General features: G+C 42.4%; 1 protein-coding gene across 50 annotated transcripts in view; it reads left to right on the plus strand.

Moving 5' to 3' along the window:
• Positions 1–23328, plus strand: part of ANK2 (ankyrin 2) — an 812025-nt gene that overhangs the window by 644575 nt on the left and 144122 nt on the right. For 34 of the 50 annotated variants that reach the window (XM_075349571.1, XM_075349742.1, XM_075349725.1 and 31 more), the window contains 3 exons: positions 6248–6346; positions 11596–11694; positions 19925–19997. In XM_075349571.1, coding sequence (XP_075205686.1) covers positions 6248–6346; positions 11596–11694; positions 19925–19997 — 271 coding nt within the window. Of the gene's footprint in view, positions 1–6247; positions 6347–11595; positions 11695–19924; positions 19998–22803; positions 22861–23328 lie in introns of all 50 variants that reach the window. The other 16 variants (XM_075349554.1, XM_075349661.1, XM_075349525.1 and 13 more) reach the window with 1 other exon arrangement.

A 23328-nucleotide genomic window follows, 5' to 3' on the forward strand; every position in this document is an offset into this window, starting at 1 on the left:
CTTTACAGACATAATCAATCTCTGTCCCCATTGGGGCTTACAGTCTAAATTCCCTATTTATAAGCCATTGTAGGGTGGAAGGAAACCAGAGGAAACCCACACAAATGTGGGAGAGCATACAAACTGCTTGCAGATGTTGTCTTTGACTTCGTTTTACACTAGGACCTCAGAACTGCAAAGCTACAGTGTTAACTACTTAGTCCTCGGTATTCATGAGTTACAGGAAACCTGCAGCTTATGATTACCAAGGATTCCTGGTCCACAGCACAGAGGGATATCTAACAAAGTGGTAATTTCACAGATTTCACTGGCTCATATAACCATCACAATGCTGAAATCTGAGTGTACGTCATTGTCTTATGCTGTCCTCTTTAAGATCAATAGAGAGGAGGAGACAGATTTCCTTTAAAGGAGCACTCCTGCCTTGTTCGGAGTCTAGTAGACTAAAGGGCCCTTTACACGCTGCGATATCGGTACCGATATCGCTAGCGAGCATACCCGCCCCCGTCGGTTGTGCGTCACGGGCAAATCGTTGCCCGTGGCGCACAACATCGCTAACACCCGTCACACAGACTTACCTTCCCTGTGACGCCGCTCTGGCCGGCGATCCGCCTCCTTTCCAAGGGGGCGGTTCGTGCGACATCACACAGCAGCCGTCCAATAGCAGAGGAGTGGCAGATATGAGCATCCAGAACATCCCGGCCACCTCCTTCCTTCCTCATTACAGGAGGTCGCAGGTAAGGAGATGTTCGTTGTTCCTGCGGTGTCACACATAGCGATGTGTGCTGCCGCAGGAATGACGAACAACATCGTACCTGCAGCAGCAACGATATTTGGAAAAGGAGCGACGTGTCAACGATCAACGATTTTTCACGTCTTTGCGCTTGTTGATCGTCGCTCCTTGGTGTCACGCGCTGCGATGTCGCTAACGGCGCCGGGTGTGCGTCACTAACGACATGACCCCGACGATATATCGTTAGGGATGTCGCAGCGTGTAAAGCACCCTTAAGGCTACATGCGCACTTTTAGTATTAGGTGAGTTTTTAACTCAGTATTTATAAGCCAAAACCATGAGTGGAACAATCAGTGGGAAACATACAATTTTTGCCTCTTCATGAATCAGGACTAGCGGACATGTTGTATCCACCTCGCCACACATCCTACTCCAGTCTCTGCTGGAGTAGGATTTGTGAAATTTGATGAGTGGCAGTCGCCACTACCCCATCCCATCCTGGCTCCGCCAACTTTGTCAGACCTTGGCAACAATGACACAAGAACACCATAAGTTGCAAAATGTTAGCATAACTTCAAGTTGTGCCAAAACTTTGCCACTTTCCAAAGCTTTTTATGCCAGAATTCTGGCATAAAAACTTTGATGAATCAGGACCAATATTTTAAGTGAGTTCCTCAATGAAACACCATATACAGATGATGTAAACTTTGAGAGAAAAAAAACACCACCACTGTGCAAATAAGATAATTGTGAATTTTAAATAATTGATCTAGGTAAGCTTCATATCAATTAGGTAACAGTTAACCACAAACAATGGGTATAAAATAGTTGGTAAATGATGGGAGACATGTACATAATGCAAATACTTTAACTCACTGTCCTGAGAAGCTGGAGACTAAAGAAATCACAATTGACAATATACAGTATATCACAAAAGTGAATACATCCCTCACGTTTTTCTAAATATTTTATAATTTTTTCATGGGACCACACTGCAGATATGACCCTTTGATACAATATAAAGTAGTCATTGTACGGCTTGTACAATGGTGTAAATTTGGTGCCCTCTAAATAACTCAACACACAGCCATTAATGTCTAAAGCACTGGCAACAAAAGTGAGTACACCCTTAAGTGAAAATAGTCAAATTGTGCCCAATGTGTCAATATTTTGTGTGCACCATTATTTTCAAACACTGCCTTAACTCTCTTGGGCATGAAGCTCACTAAAGCTTCACAGGAGCCACTGGAATCCTCTTTCACTCCTCCATGATGACATCACGAAGCTGATGCATGTTAAAGACATGCTTCCGTTTGAGGATGCCCCACAGATGCTCAATAGTATTTAGGTTTGGAGACATCTTTCGCTATTCCCGCACTATTACCCTCAGTTTCTTTAGCAAGGTAGTGGTCATCCTGAAGTTGTGTTTGGGGTCGTGCGGCACAATTTCCAAAGGGAAGGGATCATGTTCTACTTCATTATGTCACAGTACTTGATGGCATTTATACTTCCCTCAATGAACTGTAGCTCTCCACAGCCAGCGACACTCATGCAGCCCCAAAACATGGCACTCCAACCACCATACTTGACTGTAGGCAAGACACACTTGTTTTTGCACTCCTCACCTGGTTACCGCCACAAAAGCTTGAGACCATCTGAAACAAATACGTTTAGTTTGGTCACATCAGACCATACGACAGGGTTGCAGTAATCCATGTCCTTAGTTTGCTTCAGCAAACTGTGCAGGCTTTCTTGTGCATTATCTTTGGAAGAGGCTTCCTACTGGGACAACAGTCATACAGACCAATTTGATGCAGTGTGTGGTGTATGGTCTGATGCCCCAATCTTTTCATCTCTGTAGCAATGCTGGCAGCACTCATACGTCTATTTTGAAAAAACAACTTTTGGATATGACACTGAGCACATGCACTCAGCTTCCTTGGTCGACCATGGTGAGGCCTGTTCTGAGCGTAACCTGTCTTGTTAAACAGCTGTATGGTTTTGGCCACCATACTGCAGCTTAGTTTCAGAAAGTTGGCAATCTTCTTATAGCCTAGGCCATCTTTATGTAGCGCAACAATTTTTTTTCCAGATCCTTAGAGATATTTCTTTGCCATGAGGTGCCATGTTGAACTTCCAGTGACCAGTATGAAAGAGTGTGTGAGCAATAATACCAAATTTAACACACCTGCTCCCAATTCACACCTTGTAATTAGAGATGAGCGAACCCAAGGTTCGGTGTTCATACCGTACACAGGCTTTACAAATAAACAAAGTTTGAGTTAGAAGATTTGGTGCTTTACGTATGCAAACCACTTGTGCGAGCATTGCTGTGCTCAGGTACACTCGGTGCTCAGTACAGTGCAAGCCACTTGTTCGCACTGGGGGTAGCAACAGCATGAGTAGATGTAGTGTGCACCCAAAAAGAAAACAGAAAACCGCACTCACCTGCCCTGGAAGTGTTTGTTTATGGCTGGATGCATGTGGGCGGAGACCCGAACTGCCCAATTAGGGACTTCCATTGGAGTTCAGGTCAAGTCCGAGTTCCAAACCGGACTTCTTCAAAAGTCCGGTTGCACCTGCTTAACAGAACATCCAGGTTCCACTCAACTCTACTTGTAACACTGAGTCATATGGAACCAGGGATGGAAAATGGCTAATTGTGCACAATTTGGCCATTTTCACTTGGGGGTGTACTCACTTTTGTTGCTAGTGGTTTAGACATTAATGGCTGTTTGTTGAGTTATTTAGAAGGCACCAAATTTACACTATTATACAAGCTGTACACTGACTACTTTACATTGTATTGACGTGTCATATCTTCAGTGTTGTCCCATGAAACGATATAATAAAATATTTATACAAATGTGTGGAGTCTACTCACTTTTTTTATACTGTACTTCAAGTCTATATCTAACCAAATAACACAATTCACTAAAGTAAAGCAGTACACTATTTACCTACCAGAATTAGGGCAACAATTCAGCTTACGACAGCTGTGTCTAGGTACCTCTATTAAGCATTCTAACTGTATGGCCCCGATTCATTAAGAACGATGTTGTTCTCCCCGGTCTTGAAGAGAGGACGTGCTGGAGTCAGACATTCCTGATTGAAAAAGCGTTGCATGCCTCTGAATAAATCTGGTGCGTCTGATAAGTGGTATGCTGCTCCAGGTGCCATATCAAAAATCTTAGTCCAGTTAGGATTGGAGTAAGATTTTTGGCATAAGGAATGCCACAGCTTGCCATAATTTATTCAAACTATAGTGTCTCGCCTCTGGGTCACTCCAGCTCCTCCCATTTGGGCGACGCTGGGTGAAACTGGCATGAAAATGCCAAAGGTCACAACATTTTTCAACTCAAAAATGTTGAATTTTTCAAGCGATTGACACCACAGTTTTGGCCTAATGACTTTGATGAAGCCTATATTAAAGGGTATATCCAGGAATTATTATTATTTTTTTTTTTAAAAGTGTCTAAGCACTAACAGGCAGGTAATTGCTACCTACGTGCCTGGTGGGGCTCATACCCTGCTATTCAGTTGCTTTTGCTGATGTTGCGGCAACAAGCAAACGCTATTTCTCTGCTCTGTAGAGGCAGTGGGTCAGCTGATATTACACTGATTGACAGCTGGCTCCTCTAGTTAGGCATTGGGGAGCTGGCTGTCAATTTGTATGACGTCGGTGGTCTCGCCCCGTCTACAGAGCAGAAAAGAAGCCTCTGCTCTGTTGACAAAGCCATTGTATCGCTGGCAGGAGCAGTCTGTGCTGGCCAAGAACAGTGCCTGGCACGAGAGGCTGGTATATAGTAACTACCTGCCTGTTAGTGCTTTGACACTTTTTTTTTTTTTTTTTTTTAAAGTCCCACATATACTTTTTAATACAGGGGATGTCAAGCTCTGTATTCAAAATACAAAGCCGCAACCTCTATAAAAGTATAATGTAAGAGGAGTCAGCATAGGTTAAAAAGGGTCAAGGTAATTTTCAGGGTTGTGATTAAGTTTAAAGACATTTTCTGGGATAGATAATCAATATTAGATTGAATGTGCTATGGCACACCGGTAGTGGCACAACCTCTTACATTGTGTAGTGGCTGTGAGGGTGCCAGCAGTTTTGTAAGGATAGGTGATCATTAGTGAAATCCCCAAAAACCCTTGTACAGGTATTCCAATCTAAACAAGTTGATACCTATACCAAAACAGCAACCAAGGTGAATGCAGACCTGAGGCATTGACAAAGAAAGCTGAACGCTTCGCACCAGTCGATTCTCTTCGTATCATGGACTTGAATGGAGTAGCAGAATCCATACTTGCTGTACCATTCAGCTGCTCCTGGCCACAAGCACTGGGACCCACATTGTTGTAACCCTTATTACCTATCCACAGATGGGTGATAGCTTGTTTTAAGGGGTTATCCCTTTTTACCTATTTTTAGACTATAGGCTCTGTGATGTGTAAAATAACAAATTAAGCTTTACTTAGCTTTCCCCGGGTCCAATGCTGCCTCCCTGATTCTGCCCCGGTCTGTGCTGATCAGCCGTAGTGATGAAGTTACATCGATGGGGCTGAACCAGTCACTGGGCTCAACAATTCTGCTAATGTAGATGGCAAAAGCCACTGAGCTCAGTGATGGCTGCATTGCTACCAACTTGAACCTGACCAACAGAGACTGGGCAAGAGGTAGAAGGTGGTGCTGGACCCAGGGAGGGTAAGTAAACTCAGTTTATTTTACAAATGATTACACGTATGGGCAGAAAATTGGTGAAAGGGGACAACCTCTTTAAATTAGAATATGTCTTTTGTATTTACTATAAAGCTGCGTACCCACGACCCATGTTCACAGCGTTTTGGATGCAGTATGTTTCAGCTGTGTCCAAAACGCTGCGATGTACTGTACAAGCACAGCGGATGAGATTTCTAGAAATCCCATGGCCACTGTGCGTTTTGCGGCCCGCAGCGTAAACTGACCTTCGGTGCGGCTTTCCAAGCCACAGCATGTCAATTCTTTGCTGCGGAGACACAAGCATTCTCAGCATGGATAACAGAAGAGAGAGACCGCCAATGCCCAAGCCCGGATCATAGGCAGCTTTAGTCTCCTGCGGAGGAGAATCACGGCCCCGCAGGTCAGTACCCACCGCGTCCTGGACGCAGCGGGTCCTGATCATATGCACATGCCCTAAGGCTCAATTGAAAAAAAAAGGAAAAAAGCCAGCTGACCGCAGTTGCCTAGTCCCTCCTAGCACAGAATGAACATCACCGGCGATGAGGATCAGGATGTTGTAGAATAAATCCAGCACTATGGTATAAAATCTTCTAGTTTATGTGATTAGGATTAAAACCTCATTATTCCTTGAATAGGGACATCATCATCATCACCTTATTTGATCCGTTTTCCCTGTTGATCAGTATTATTTTAGCAGGCTATGTTGTGTAATTCATCCTGAGGCTTGTCAGTAGACTCATGCATTTTGAGTGTAATGGTTAAAATCCTTGTATTTTTCCTTTGTTGCATTACAGAATGGCTACACACCTTTACATCAAGCTGCTCAACAAGGCCATACTCATATTATTAATGTTCTGCTGCAGAATGGTGCAAAGCCCAATGCTACTACAGCGGTAAGTTCACAGATTAATACTATACTATATACTGTCCATGCCAGCTTGCCATAGTGCCTACAAAAGTTTCTCTTCACATTATCAATGTGTCAGTGCTGCCATATTGTGCCCCTAATAATACTATACTCTACATGGCCTGCAAACTGCCTATGATAATGTCGTGTAATGGAGCTTGCCAGAAGTGTCTACAGAAATTTCTTCTCATAGTATCTATAAAACAGTGCCTCCTTTAGTTTGCCTTTAGTGTCCATTACAATATCATAGAGAATTGGCCATGTCAGCAAATTACTGAAAACACTTTCCTAAGTCATTATAGAAGTAAAGTTGACAAATGTTGAAAAATGTGAGTAACAAAACATTTACTGAAATGGATTCTGTCATCAGAATATGGCCGTTCAAACCAAGTGCGGGCACTCACTACGGCCAAACATTGCACCTTCTAACCTACATTTTCCATCTATTTCCACTTTTCTTTGAGTTCTGTAACCCTAGATCTGTCCACTAATGAACATGCGGGTGGAAAACAAGTAGCTGGGAATGAAACTGGTTGTGCCAAGAGTGCTTCGGGTTCTTGAGCTTGGTTTGATCAGTCATTTTGTAATGACAGACTCCCTTTATTGTCATGAACTACAAATCCATTGGAAAATGTATCTTTTATAGGGACGGTATACAGCTGTAGTACAATATAATTATACTGGGCCAGATAATATATAGTTAGGTCCAGAAATATTTGGACAGTGACACAAGTTTTGACATTGTAGCTATTTACCAATATCTATTCAAGATACAGTTATAATGTGAATATGAGCTTAACACTACAAGTCCCAGAGAGGGGTCATTTAACATTTCTACCTTTGGAACCCAGAGACGGGTAAAATGACCTGAAGGATTTTAGCTAACATCCTTTGTTGAGGTGGATCAACACAATTCCTTAGGCAACGGCCACATTTACAAATGAAAGTATGCTAATTGGAGCCATCAGAGTTGTCAGTTGTCAGTTTGGACTAAGGGTCATTTGACCCTCTTTCGGGACTTCAGGGGGGAGCTCGAAATTTCTGGGACTTCTAGTGTTAAAGAGCAGACTCTATTTTAATTTGAGGGTATTCACTTTCTAATTGGAATAAGGGTTTAGGAATTACAGTTCTTTAACCACTTCACGACCGATGATGCACACGGGTGTGTCCCTGTCTGTGATGCGGGCTCACATGCTGAGCCCACATATTTCCCGACACTTGTAAGCTGATTTAATCAGCCATCAAATGCCTCTAACAAGTTCCTTCATATGGCTATATTAACAAAAAAATAAAAATGTCATGTCTCTTGGAAAAAGGAGACGATAAAAGGAAAAACGAAAAATCGCCTGGGGTTGAAGTGGTTAATCTCTCAAAAGCTCTTTAATGGGATACATGGGCTATTGCCTCATTAATCCTTCATCACTTACCAAGTAAAAAATATGAAGCTAATTCCAGGTGTGGTATTTGCATTTGGAAGCAACAGGGGGGTCAAAGGAGCTCTTAAAGGAAGAGAAATAGATCATCAATAGGCTGGAAAAAAAGAAGAAATCCATTAGAGAAATATCAGAAATGTTAGGAGTGGCCAAATCAACATTCTATAAAAAAAAAAAAAAAAAAAAAAGAGTGCAGTGTTGAGCTTGAGAACTCAAAAAGGCCTGGACATCTACCAAAGACAAAAGTGGTGGATGATGCAGAATCCTTTCCATGGTGATGAAAAATCCCTTCACAACATTCACCCAAGTGAAGAACGCTCTCCAGGAAGTAAGTGTTTCATTATCTAAGTATACCATAAAGAGAAGACTTCATGAGAACAAACACAGAGGGTTCACCACAAGGTGCAAACCATTAATCAGCCTTAAAAATAGGCCAGATTAGACTTAGCCAAAAAACATCTAAAGAGTCCTGACCAGTTCTGGAAAAGCATTCTTTGTACAAATAAAACTAAGGTCAACCTGTACCAGAATGATGGGAAGTAGAAAACATGGAGAAGGCTTGGAGCGGCTCATGGTCCAAAGCACACCACATCCTCTGTAATACATGGTGGCGGCAGTGTGATTGCCGGGCATGCATGGCTTCCAATGGCACTGGGTCACTAGTGTTTATTGATGATGTGACTGAAGACAAAAGCAGCAGGATGAATTCTGAAGTGTACAGGGCTTTACTTTATGCCCAGATTCAGGCTGGAATCACATGGGCTTTTAATCTCTCATGTGATCATGCCTGATTATGGCAATGACGCTAGGATCAAACTCTGATCAGAGTCTCATTTGCTGTGATCTGATTCTCTTGCATGCAAGAATCTGATCACAGGTGAGAAGATGGAGAGCTTAATTTCACTGTCTTGTCACTTGTCTGTGTCGCTGTATATCAGACTGCACTTCAGTGACATCTAAGTGCAGTCCAACGATTTCCACACACCCATAGACTTGTATGGGAGCGTGTCATCCATTTTATCGGATGCACTTGCATCATGCTGGGATTTTTTTCTCATGCTGAATTGGCATGTGAAAAAATTTCCATACCTGCAGTGCCCATAGTATAACATTGGTCTGAGTGCTATCTTATAAAACTTTGGATCGCACTCGTCTATGTTATACGCTTGTGAGAGCACACCTTCAACCAAATGCAGTAAGGTTGATTGGACGGCTCTTCACAGTACAGATGGACAATGACCCAAAACATATGGAGAAAGCAATTCAGGAGTTTTTTTAAGGCAAAGAAGTGAAATATTCTGCAATGGCCTAGTCAGTCACCAGATCTCCAACCCATTGAGCTGCATTCACATGCTTAAAGGGACTTTGTCACCAGGTTTTTGCCATTTAATCTGAGCGCAGCATGATGAAGGAATAGAGACCCCGATTCCAGCGATGTGTCGCCTACTGGCTGCTTAGTGTAGTTCATATAAACTCACTGTTTAATTAGCAGGATATTATCATTAGAGAACTACTTGCCGTGCTGCCAAGTAGTCCAGCAGATGCATGAGCTCCGTATAAGGCTGCTTTCACACATCCGGCTTGAGCTCTGCAGCTCAATCCGGCTGTGCAAGCTATGCAACGGATGCGGTGAACACACCGCATCCTTTGCATAAGTTTTTCCTTTGCGGCCAGTCCGGTTTTTGCCGCTTGCGGCATGCTACTGAGCATGCGCAGTGGCAAAAACCGCATGCGGTGGCCGGATGCGGTTATTGCCGCATCGCGCCGCATCCGGCCGCCATAGGCATGCATTGAAAAATGCGCCGCATCGGCCGAATGCGGCGCGATGCGGTTTTTTTGCCGCACGAAAAAACGTGCCAGGCAACGTTCCATCCGGCCGCTGCATCGACTAAATCAGCCGCATGCGGCAAAAAACGGACGGAACGCAAAGCCATGCGGCACAATGCGGCACTAATTAAAGTCTATGCAGAAAAAACGCAACCGGCAGCAAAAAAAAACGGTTGCGATTTTCCTGCAAAGTGCCGGATTGTGCCGCATTGCAGAAACCGGAGGTGTGAAAGCAGCCTAACCCTGCTCTACATTCAAATAACTGCTATATCTGCAACAGAGAAAACATTGATTTTATCAAAATGACATGAAACAGCTCAGTAAGTGACACATCGCTAGATTCAGGATCTCTGTCTCTACATTATGCTGTTCTCAGATGGGGTGGCAAAAAACTGGTGACAGATTCCCTTTAAGACAAAACTTAAGGCAGAAAGACTCGCAAACAAGCAATAACTAGAATCAGCTACAGTAAACAACCAGCAAAGCATCTCAAAGGCGGAAACAGGAGCGTTTGGTGACATCCATGGCTTCCAGACCTCAGGCAGCCAATGCTTACAAAGTATTAGAAATTAACATTTTATTTATGGCAAAGTTCTTTGTCCAATTTCTTTTGAGCCCCTGAAATGAGGAGGATTTGTAGAAAAATGGTTTTAATTACTAAAGTGGCCTTTACACGCTATGATATTGCTAGCAATTGCTAGCGACATCGTACGCAAAAGCACCCGCCCCCGTCGTGCATGCGATTTCGTGTAATCGCTGCCGATCGGCGTCGTCGCTGTGACTGCCAAACAATCCCTCCCTCAAGGGGGAGAAACATTTGCCATCACAGCGACGTCACCGCGACGTCACTAAGCGGCCGGCCAATCAAAGCGGAGGGGTGGAGATGAGCGGGACGTAACATCCCGCCCACCTCCTTCCTTCCGCATTGTGGCCAGGGGCAGGTAAGGAGAGGTTCCTCGCTCCTGCGGTGTCACACACAGCGTTGTGTGCTGCCGCAGGAGTGATGAACCACATCGATAATCAACCATTACCGATTTTTGAGTTTGGGACGACCTCTCCATGGTGAACGATTTTCACCATTTTTGAGGTCGCTTAAGGTCGCTGGTAAGTGTCACACGCTGCGATATCGTTAATGACGCCGGATGTGCATCACTAACAACATGACCCCGACGATAAAACATTAACGATATCGTAGCGTGTAAAGCCCCCTTTAACGTTTGTTTCTTCAACCCCTTAAATTAATTCTGAAAGTCTCCACTTCAATTACATCTTGGTTGTTTCATTCCAAATATGAATTTGTGTCATGCAGAGCCAAAATCAGGATGATCCGGTCACTGTCCAAATATTTCTGGACCTAACTGTGCATTATACTGTGTGTGCCTTATGGAAAGGTATTCCCCAATTATTTGAGTTACTGACCTATAGTTTCCTCTATTTATCGAGCAGACTAAAGCTTTCCTCCATGGAAATAACTAGCACTGCTCCGAAATGACTGTCAGATGTGTTTGTGGAGTGTTATTTTTTTAAGGCGGCACAGAGTTCAGATGCCTCCAAATGTTAGCGTCTGCTCGGTCCTTCTGCCATAATGGACACTGGAGGGGAATCACGTAGAGAATATCCTCCTAGACATTCTCATTACTGTGTACAGTGTTTGGGAGGCATCTTCAGCTAATCCTGCATGTGAAGGCATTTTAAGTAGCTCGTATTTAAGGCAAATTTCTGCCGGTGCGTGACAGCCTTAAAGCAGACAGAACATTTTTCTGCCGAGAAGCTGGCAGATGTCAGTGTGTTGTGTTGCTATGGGGATTAAAGCTGCCGGAGAAGCCTTCAGAAGTGAGCTCCACATTACTGTAACGCTTTCCGGGGTTTGGCGCCTGGTTTGGGGTGGAAAGGCTGGCTCGCTCGCTGGGCTGTGAGTGATCTCATTGGCTCCCATTGTATCGTTCTCTCCTCACCACTTCATCTTCCCCTGCAGAATGGTAACACTGCCCTCGCGATTGCCAGGAGACTGGGATATATCTCTGTGGTGGACACTCTGAAGGTTGTCACAGAGGAGATCATCACCACAACCACTGTGAGTATTACTCCAACTTTTCACAATATGTCAGTAAAGCTTGCGTTAGGACGGTCATCATCACTTCACGACCTCCTGCGTCCTCCTGGAATGCTTCTGGTGTAGCAGAGCTGAATGTGGTACTTAACTTTTGGGGCTGTTTATTTGTAACGACCTTTCCTTGGGTTAAGATATCTCAATTGATTTATGTGCAGTCCTATGTAAACATCACAATGACACAAGCCAGTATCTAAAAGAGTAAAGTTGTATATTTCTTCTCTTTTTCTATACCTCATCTGTTATACAGACTAAGTCCTCAGTCTCGTATTCTTTGACATTCCCCCCCCTTTGAAATACATTAAAGTATATAACACCACATATTATGGTCAAAACTTATATAAAGTTTACCAAATTAGAGGGTTAAACATTTTCCACATGAATGGATGACGATGACTTATAGACATCTTGTAGAGTTGTGTAATTCCATTACGTATTGTATCTTCATGGGTTAAATTTCCCGAGATCTGTGACAGACAGCCTCACATTATCAGGAGTGACAGCAACAACACGGGACACAGACTCTAAATCTAATGATAATTGGCAACATGTGACTTCTATACAATGTGATTCATCCCTTTGTGTCATAATTGCAGATGGGTTCATGTGCAAATAAATCTCATTTCATGGTGTTCTGTTAATGTGGAAGGTGTTTGCAGCATTGGAAAGCTATAGGAATGGCGCCTGATTATTAGACTGTAGCTGTCCCTTTCTACTTTTGACAAGCCTTCTTCATATGTTTTTTTTCGATATACATCCAGCTCTTGGACCCATTATACTATCAAAAGAGAGAAAGCTGCTCCTAAAGTGGCTTCTTCACTACTGAACATGGCAATTGATTTGAATGAAAGCTACTTAATAGGAAAAAAGGGTATAAGTATACCCCATTACGGTGCCCTTACACATTGTTAACAATGGAGTTGGAAAAGTCAATCCTTAACAATTATGGGACAGATTTATGAAAACATTCAAAAAAACATCCTTGTCATTCATAGCAATCAATTAAAATGCAGCTTTCATTTTACCACAGCTGATTAAAATGTGAAAACCGGGCTCTGATTGGTTGTTATTGGCAATAAACAAACATTTTTTTCTTTAAAGCAAATCTGTCAGTTGAAACAACCTTCCTAAGCTATCTATATGAGCATGTAGATCATAGGAAGCTGAATACCTCGTTATCTGTTATCTTTTTCCAGAGAAATCCACGTTTTTCCTAAAGCCCCCATCACATTTAATGACTTACCAGCGATCCCGAAAACGATGTGACCTGATAAGAATCGCTGGTAAGTCGCTGGGAGGTCGCTGGTGAGATGTCACACAGTCAGATCTTACCAACGACGCAGTAACGATCAGCGACCTGTATAACGATAAGCGACCTGTATAACGATGAGCGACCTGTATAACGATGAGCGCCCTTTATAAAAGGTCATTGTTAGGTGTCAAACACAGCGATGCTTCCTGCCCAGCAGGACATCACCTTTGAAGAAAATGGTCCAGACCCTTCGGCAACGACTAGAGATCTCACAGCAGGGGCCTGATCGCTGGTAAGTGTCACACATAACGAGATCGCTGGCAAGATCGTTACTGCGTCACAGAAACGGTGACACAGTAACGATCTCGTTAGCGATCTCGTTGTGTGTGACGGGGCCTTAATATGTAAAGGATCTGTTGAGCTCTATAGTCCAGACACAGTTCTCACTGAGACGCTGCTTCCAGAGCTTATTGTAAATTAAAGGGGAGCATTATCAGTGTGAGACATGTAATGACTGACAGTTTGCTATTCTGATCTACATTTTTCACTCTGGTAACGCCCCCCTTTCATTTAAAATAAGCTATGGAGGCATATTCTCAGGGAGATCTATGTCCGGCCCATAAATCCTAACAGCTCATTTACATATTAAAAAAAATCTTGGATTTCTCTGGAATAAGACATCTGATCTCAGATATCAAGGTATCATTCTATTCAACTTTTTCTGACCTGAAGGTCCATATACACGGCTTAAAGGGGTTGTCCGGGACAATTTTATTTTTCAACCAGAGCTAACTACTTTCTTGTTCTGCAGACCTCTGCTGGCACAGATCGGTCACGGACCACTCCTGTTAGCAATTTTGTGTCTTATGCTGGCATCACGTTCACCGAGCAAAAGCTTTTGTTCCTCTCTGCCCTGTTGACCGGGCATTACTGCTGACATCATGCTGAATGACAGTTGTCCATACTGCAGGGAGATAGCTGTCAATCAGCTTGACGTCAGCAGTCATTCCCTGTTGAAAGAGCAACTCAAAAGAGGAAGATCTTCTCTGTTGAAGTGAAGCAGCAGAATCACTGGCAGAAGTGGTCTCTGACTGCTCTGAGCCGGCGCTGGGTAGAACAGGCAGATAGTTAGCATCTACCTGCCTGTTAGTTCTTAAGTTTATAGGTAAGAAATAAAATTGTTCTGGATAAACCCTTTAAGAAGGTGGATCCTACTGACAGATGCCCTTTACCGCAATATTGAAAAGTGAGGTCTTATGTGTTACTACAGCAACTAGATCTGACTGATGGAAATGTGTTTCTTCAACTAGTGCTGATAAATAATCATTTAGCCTTAAGATCACACAGCTTATCCAGCAATAATATCAATAAATGCAGGGAAGGCACATTTATAGCAATGAGAAGCATTTTTCACAGTGAAAGTCAAACATAGTTGATATTTGCTAGTGTATGCCTTATAGGTCATCAATATCGTGATTGTGTAAGCGGGCTCACTGATGGAATCTTAGTTAATTCATTCTGTAGCCAGCATAGTCAGTGCAACACAAAGGCTATAGAAGGCAAACCGTACCAAATTTCTAATAAAACCCAATTACATTAATACTTTTTAGCCCCACGTAGATGTATTTTAATAACAGAACAATTATTTCCAAAGGAGGACAGCTCCTTTAACCTTTTAGTATTATATATTATACATTCAGTGATATAGTATTACTGACCTACCATTCTTTTCTCTATCCAGCCTTGCAAAGATACACTAGTAGTACTAGTAGTACTAATATAGTTTCCATGTAGGGCCAGATACCATATTATGTGTATAGAGCCCGGCTCTTGAGCTGCACCCCGGTGATGATGCTCCTACTTTTACAGCCTAGTTGCATTAATATAGTCTCCCTGCAGGGCAAGAAAGCTATAGTATCGTATGATGTGTATAGAACCCGGTTCTTGAGCTGCACCCTGATGATGATGCTCCTACTTTTACAGCCTAGTTGCATTAATATAGTCTCCTTGCAGGGCAAGAAAGCTATAGTACCATATAATGTGTATAGAGCCCGGCTCTTGAGCTGCACTACGGTGATGAAGCTCTTACACTTGCAGCCTAGTAGTACTAATATAGTCTCCTTGCAGGGCAAGAAAGCTATAGTACCATATAATGTGTATAGAGCCCGGCTCTTGAGCTGCACTACGGTGATGAAGCTCTTACACTTGCAGCCTAGTAGTACTAATATAGTCTCCTTGCAGGGCCAGAAGGCTATGGTACCATATAATGTGTATTGAGCCCGGCTCTTGAGCTGTACCCCGGTGATGACGCTCCTACACTTACAGCCTAGTACCGTATTTCCCTGAAAATAAGACAGGGTCTTATCTTTTCAGGGGATGTCTTATATTTTCCCATAAACAACAATCCACATTTATTGTTGAACAAAAAAAAAATCAACATTTATTCAAATAAAACCCTGTCATTTCATTCTGGAACATCAACATTTGGTGTTAATCCTATTACTGGCTCAGATGCACATTTTCTTACCTGATCTGCTATTTTTTTGGTGCAGAACCAGCCCTGTAGTGGTGGGTACATACCATATTTACAAAGGTTTAATTTACCTGCTTACATATATTATTCTCAATGTACTGCTTAGTTTAACCCCTAAAGAAAGCAAAGACCCCCTAAAAGAATCGCACTTACCAGACCCCAAACAATTAGATTTGGCTCTCAGATACAAATCTGTGTCGCTGTCAGGTCCCCCTGCGTTCTACAAGCAGTTGGCTGCCCCTGGTGACTGTAAGCAGGATCACTTGTGTGGAGTGATACTGGACCCCGATCTGTTTGTAAAATCAGCAGTGCAATGCACCTCTAACGGCGAGGAGATCTCTGTGTGAGAGCCCATCCTCCATTGGCACTTGCCAACTGTAATTGTTTGGGGCCTGGTAAGTGTGATGTTTTAAAAAAAATATATATTTTTTTTGAGGGGCGGTCTGCCTCCTTTTGGAGATGTCTATTTTCTTTGATGAAAAGCCCTGCTGTATCCTTTAACTGTTTTAGCTGCTTGAACACTTTCTTATGAAACCGCAACTAGGGCTTATTTTTGGAGTAGGGCTTATGTTTTAAGCATACTCAAAAAAGCCCCAAAAAACGTAGTAGGGATTATTTTTGGGGTATGTCTTATTTTCAGGGAAACAGGGGTAGCACTAATATAGTCTCCTTGCAGAGCCCCAGAAGGCCGTAGTACCATATGATGTGTATTGAGCCCGGCTCCTGAGCTGCACCCCTGTGATGACGTTCCCTTTTGGCTTTATAACATGTTGTGTAATATATTTCAGACTATATCATCTATACATTGTATGAAAAAAATGTTATGTGAAGAAGAATGTAAAAGGTGTCTAATGTAATGTAAAGAAGTCGGCAAATTGCCACTTTTCAGAATGCCTTTCAAAGGAAACCTTGGCACAGAAGCGGCATAATTATATGGCTGTCAAAAGCTTAGTCTTTCTGCTTTACATAAGTGACTGGATTGAGTGCCAAACTAACTTTTCCCAAGTTTGAAGCATCTTGGGGTTTTCTTGCGCACTCTCTGGGCTTTGCCTTCATACAAGTCATAAAATACGGCTCTTGCCTAATCAATACTATATGTATGAATCCCTACCTCCCCCTCCCCTAAACTTCAGTGCTGCCCACCTGCCTGCTGTTATATCTCTGCTATCTTTGTCTATGAAAATCTGTCACAGATTTGTGAAAAGACGTAAACACATTTTAACTCCTTAATAAGTATGTGCACACATTAAGACATTGCTGCATCAAAAACGTGTCTCTTGGCAGGAAAACGCTGCATAAAACACACGCGTTTATGCTGTGGCTTATTTTTTGTTGGTTTTTGATACGTTTTTTCCCATTCATTTGAATGGGTGAAAAATGCTGCAATAAGATAAAAGCATTGGCATGCTGCAAATTGCTTGAAATCTAAGGGGTACTTTGCACACTACCACATCGCAGCTGCGATGTCGGTGGGGTGAAATCGAAAGTGCCGCACATCCGGCGTCGTTGTCGACATCAGAGTATGTGAATCGTTTTTACTATGATTAACGAGCGCAAAAGTGTCGAAATTGTATGATCGGTGTAGTGTCGGGCATTTCCATAATGTCGCGGCAGTGACAGGTACGATGTTGTTCCTCGTTCCTGCGGCAGCACATATCGCTGTGTATGAAGCCACAGGAGCGAGGAACATCTCCTTACCTGCGTCCCAGCTGCAATGAGGAAGGAAGGAGGTGGGCGGGATGTTTACGTCCCGCTCATCTCCGCCCCTCTGCTTCTATTGGCCGCCTGCCGTGTGACGTCGCTGTAACACCGCACGACCCACCCCCTTAGGAAGAAGGCGGGTCGCCAGTCAGAGCGACGTCGCAGGGCAGGTAAGTGCATGTCAAGCTGCCGTAGCGATAATGTTCGCTACGGCAGCTATCACAAGAGATCGCATATGCAACGGGGGCGGGGACTATCGCGCTCGGCATCGCTACAATCAGCTTGCGATGTCGTAATGTGCAAAGTACCCCTAATAGTCAATATCAGATCCATAAGAAACAAATACAGTTTAAACAGCACTTGGAGCGGGAATTACAAACCCAAACGGTGTAGCAAACACTCCATGATCAAATAGGAACACGGAATATGAGGCAAAAATAGTGAATCATTTTATTTCAAGCAAAAATACATATAAAAATAGTGAACAAAGATGCAATTAAAAATATATGCTGGGAAAAATTGTACAGTCACATATATGGAGTGAGACAAAAAAAAAATGAATGAATCAATGAGTACAAAAATAGTATTCATTACATAAGAAATTAAGGATGCTTATTTATCACAAGCCCCAATAAACTGCCAGTGCATAAATAATGGTGCGGGCGGTATATCAATATGGTTTATGTCTTAATGTAGTATACTTAAATAAGTACTCAAAGTGTAGTCTCAACTCCTATGAGATTCATTTACTTGGTTAAACCAGGTATCCGACGTAATCCACACGAGGCCCCATGACGATTCCAGCTGTGCCACACCTGAAGTAACCGTGTGCGGGCACAGAACGTGACCGCCTACTGTGAGCTTCAGGCAGAGAAGCAGAGAATGAGCTGCAGCTATGAGCGGTGAAGTAATTCAGGTTATTTGCAGTGACAGCTTGAGGTTCCCACGGTCCTCCACCTGTGACCGCAAATAACCTGAGTGACGTCACCGCTCATCGCTGCAGCTAAGTCATGCTCTGCCTGAAGCTTACAATGGGCGATCACGTTCTGTGCCCACGGGCTGTCACTTCTTATGTAGCAGTGCTGGAGTTGTTGTGGGACTTCGTGTGGATTACGTCGGATCTGGGTGTTTTGGGGGTTAATTGAGGGGTCAAAGTGGGGTTTTTCTGTATTTTATTTCAAATAAAGGATTTTTTCTGGTGTTCGTGTTTATTTCTTGTTACTTACAGATTAGTAATTGGGGGATCTCATAGACACATCCCATTACTAGTCTAGGGCTTAGTGGCAGCTGTGGGCTGTTATTAACCCCTTATTACCTCAATTACCACCACACCATGGTAATTGGGATAAGCCGGGTAAAGTTCCGGGATTGTTGCATCTAATGGATGCGACAATCCTGAGCGGCTGCAGGCTGCTATTTTTAGGCTGAGAGAGCCCAATTAAAATGGGTCTCCCCAGTCTGAGAATACAAGCCCCCAGCTGTCAGCTTTATAAGACCCTGCCCCTCATCCACCAATTTATTCGAAAGCAAGGTTCACACGTCCTAAGTAGTCCAGCAGTTCCCACAACATTCGTCAATTACATGGATCAATAGTTATGGAACTTCCGAACAAAGCTTTTAGGCTGGGGGAGCCCAGTAAGCATGGGCCTGTCCTGCCTGAGAATACCAGCATTTGGCTTTATCATTGCTGAGTATCAAGATTGGGGGGATGCACGCCGGTTTTTAAAATAATTTATTTAAATAATTTTAAAAAGCCGCATAGGGTCCTGCTAATTTTGGTACTCAGCCAAGATAAGTGCACAGCTGGGCGCTGCAGCCTGTAGCCGTAGTCTTTATCTGCGCTGGGTATCACGATAGGGGCACACTCAGAGTGTGCGATTGCAAGTAGTCAGACACGCTGTCACACAGGGTGAGCGCGCAGTCTGATTGCGATCAATCACAGTCGCCGGAACTACCGGTGGGTGGGGGAAGCAGTGCATATACATGAGTCCTGGAAGTAGTGTTACAGCCCCGCAGAGACTGGTAAGTATAATGCGCCTGCTCTATCCCTATTTTCTTTCCTTTTTCTTTTATGTTTTTTTAAATGATCCGGATAGTTGCATGGAGTTCCCGAATCAGCGCATGGGTACTAGATTACGTACATGGACCCGGACTTTTACAGTCTAGGCTTGCCCATCACTAGTTATCAGTAAATATAAGAAAATATGTACTGGTAGCAGACGTCAGAAATTCTCACTCATGAATCTGGCATGGTATGGCGAGCTTTTAGAAATTTACTATACCTGTATGTTTCAAAAGATAGCAACGGGGGTTTAAGTAACCCGTACATGCATTGGTATTGTTTCCTACTAAAAATACTGTACAATGACAATACTAATGCATTTCATACCATTTTCTGATTTCTATCTATTATTAGTAAATTCACTTGTTGTTTATTCATTTTCATTCATTACTATTATGGTATTATTAACTAGATAACTAATGTAACCATAGGTATGAGTATTCAACAGTCACTGTATGAAGACCGAACTTTTTGCTAATAGAAAATTCTGTAAAGAGATAAACAATTTCTTTCCAGAACTGGATGTGTTTCTGCCATTGAGTGTAATGCAATATCTGATGTTTCACCTCATTAAAAGAGGCTGTAGAACTTAATGATAATAAACAGAAGTGGATCCTTTTTACTGAGCCTGGTCTTGTCTCTGCAGACTGTGACCGAGAAGCACAAGCTGAATGTGCCTGAGACTATGACAGAAGTCCTGGACGTCTCCGATGAGGAAGGTCAGTGTCCGATATGTGTCGTAAAAGTATCATAACATTATCAATGTGAAAAGTACAGGGAAATAATGTTTTCAGAACTTTTCTAGCGTGAAGGGTATTAATTGGTGAAAGACTATAATTATACTATTTTTGTTACTACTTACTTTTTTAAAGGGAATCTTTCATCAGGTTTTTGTCACCTAATCTCAGAGCAGCATAATGTATCAGCGTCAAAAATTCAAATTACAAGTGCAATCCCGCGCTCGTAAGAAGTTTGTCAGCAATAATAATAAAATCACGATTTAACTATAACTGCTAACCAACTTCTTACGACAGCGCGGGATTGCACTTGTAATTTGAATTTTTGATGCTGATCTCTTCGTGGTCCTGCTGCAGCCGTAACCTACACACTTTCTATAGTACAAGTATATAGTAATAAATCTGAACCAATATCTTACATGAATATAAAAACTTTTATTCCAAAATTGCAATATAGCAAGATTTAAATCATATCATACAAATATTAAGTACATAACATACAGGTTTAAGCAGAGAGGGATCCTGACAAAATACACCGAGGTCCAATATCAGACATGGGAATAAGATTAGAAGTCCAATAACTCTATCAAACAGGGTGCACCACACAAAGTTCATCTATGTTAATAACAGCCATCAATGGACATATAGTCCTATAAATAAATGAAACATAGATACACTGTGGGCTTCCATGTACTCATATCAAACAAAGGAGGTGGACTTCATTACTGCAAAAAAGAGACCAGGGACATTTCGAAATTGAATACACTATGTCATAGTCAAAAGCCAGAGAGGTCGGCATAGTCAAAAAGCCAGAGAGGTCTCCCCAGGTCTAATGTGTAGCAGTTCGTTAGTTGGATTTACTCACCCATATCAGAGTGGATGCCAGGGTAGAGAATGTGCCCCAACGCGCACGTTTCGTTAGCTTCCTTCTTTCTTTTCCTTTTTGTTGCTTGTTATGACTGTATTTTGGGTTTAGTCCTTTAAAAAGAAGCAATGGTCCTATACTCTGCCCTTTTCTGTTTTATTTATACACTTTCTATAGTAGTTGTGACTATTTTCACAACTACATCAGGTGAGTACATCCATCTGACATTACTTACCATCGTTCTTACGCTATTACTCTATTAGCGCCTTTTGTCTTTTCAGTTTTCCTTTATATTATTCTAGCAGCATAATGTAGACAGAGATCCCAATTTCAACAATGTATTGCTTACTGGGCTACTTGCTGTAGTTTTGATTAAAAAAAAACAACACAATTTTATCTGCAGAAGATTATCTCTAGATAACTAGCAAACCTGTTGCAATTTAGTCCTCCATATTATTGAACTCTGTATATCCCCGCACCCACCAGTGAATGGCAGATTTTTGTCTACGTAAAGTATAGACAGAAAGCTGTCAATCAATGGTGTGGGCGGGGTTACACAGAGCACAACATTCAGAGAACTGTTAGATCTACAGCAGAGAAAATCTGATTTTATTAAAACTGCCACAAGTAGCCCTGTAAGTTATACAGTATAGACCAAACGTTTGGACACACCTTCTCATTCAAAGAGTTTTCTTTATTTTCAGGACTCTGAAAATTGTAGATTCACACTGATGGCATCAAAACTATGAATTAAAACATGTGGACTGAAATACTTAAAAACGTGTGAAACAACTGAAAATATGTTTTATATTCTAGGTTCTTCAAAGTAGCCACCTTTTTGCTTTCATTACTACTTTGCACACTCTTGGCATTCTCTTGATGAGTTTCAAGAGGTAGTCACCGGAAATGGTTTTCCAACAGTCTTGAAGGAGTTCCCAGAGATGCTTAGTACTTGTTGGCCCTTTTGCCTTCCCTCTGCGGTCCAGCTCACCCCAAAACATCTCGATTGGGTTCAGGTCTGGTGACTGTGGAGACCAGGTCATCTGGCGTAACACCCCATCACTCTCCTTCTTAGTCAAATAGTCCTTACACAGCCTGGAGGTGTGTTTGGGGTCATTTTCCTGTTGAAAAATAAATGATGGTCCAACTAAACGCAAACCGGATGGAATAGCACGCCATTGCAAGATGCTGTGGTAGGCATGCTGGTTCTGTAAGCCTTCAATTTTGAATAAATCCCCAACAGTGTCACCAGCAAAGCACCCCCACATCATCACACCTCCTCCTCTATGCTTCACGGTGGGAACCAGCCATGTAGAGTCCATCGGTTCACCTTTTCTACAAAGACACTGTGGTTGGATCCAAAGATTTCAAATTTGGACTCATCAGACCAAAGCACAGATTTCCACTGGTCTAATGTCCATTCCTTGTGTTCTTTAGCCCAAACAAGTCTCTTCTGCTTGTTGTCTGTCCTTAGCAGTGGTTTCCTAGCAGCTATTTTACCATGAAGGCCTGCTGCACAAAGTCTCCTCTTAACAGCTGTTCTAGAGATGAGAAGGTGTGTCCAAACTTTTGGTCTGTACTGTACATAGCTGGAATCAGGGTTTCTGCCCCTACATAATGCTGCTCCCAGATGGAAGAGCAAAAACCTTGTGACAGATCCCCTTTAAATGCTATTGTATACATAGCACAAACAAGAACTGTCAATATGAATACATCTAGCACGATATGTATGATCACTGGTGTATCGGTTCCTGTAGCTGCAATGGAATATTTTCATTTTTTATTCCAACTTTTACAATTGCCTAAAGACATTCTAGAGCTAGTGATAATTTAGGTTAGGAAAAGGTAGTAGCTTAGATACCAGTAGAGTGCTATATCAGGAAATCTATATTACCTTTCCAAACTAAACTATACTTTACGCAGCTATTAGATTGTTTGCTGGTGACTTCATGTCCGATGAAGAGCTTCTAAGTATACAAGGTATTGGTGTATGCATTGGAGAATGGTGTGGATTCAGTGTGACTTGCTGTGAGATTTCTTGTCCATTTTTCAGTTCCTTATATATTGAGTTGTCAATATTACTTTTATTTTAACTCTAAGATAACTGGTTCTCTTAGTGCATGTTCTGAGGCTTTGCAAATGCCAATGTGATCAAGCAAATAAAGTGCTAGTGTAGGGCAGGGGCGGACATATCATTGGTGCAGCCACACTAGGGCCCAATAGGTAAGGGGGCCATTTCCATGTCTAAAGTAGGTATAATTGTATATTATAATAAGCTATTGGCCAGCAAAGGGCTGAATTACTGTTTTGTACAGGAGCCTCTTCCATCGGTGTCTGCCAGTGGTGTAGGTATAATATAAAAATGATGCAAGCTAGAGACAGAACAAATTCTGCATTGTTTTCTAATTTACTGCTTGTTTGTTTCCCCTAAATAAATAAAGTTTAAAG

This window comes from Anomaloglossus baeobatrachus, chromosome 1 (assembly GCF_048569485.1).
Source record: "Anomaloglossus baeobatrachus isolate aAnoBae1 chromosome 1, aAnoBae1.hap1, whole genome shotgun sequence".
Classification (NCBI taxonomy): Eukaryota; Metazoa; Chordata; class Amphibia; order Anura; family Aromobatidae; genus Anomaloglossus; species Anomaloglossus baeobatrachus.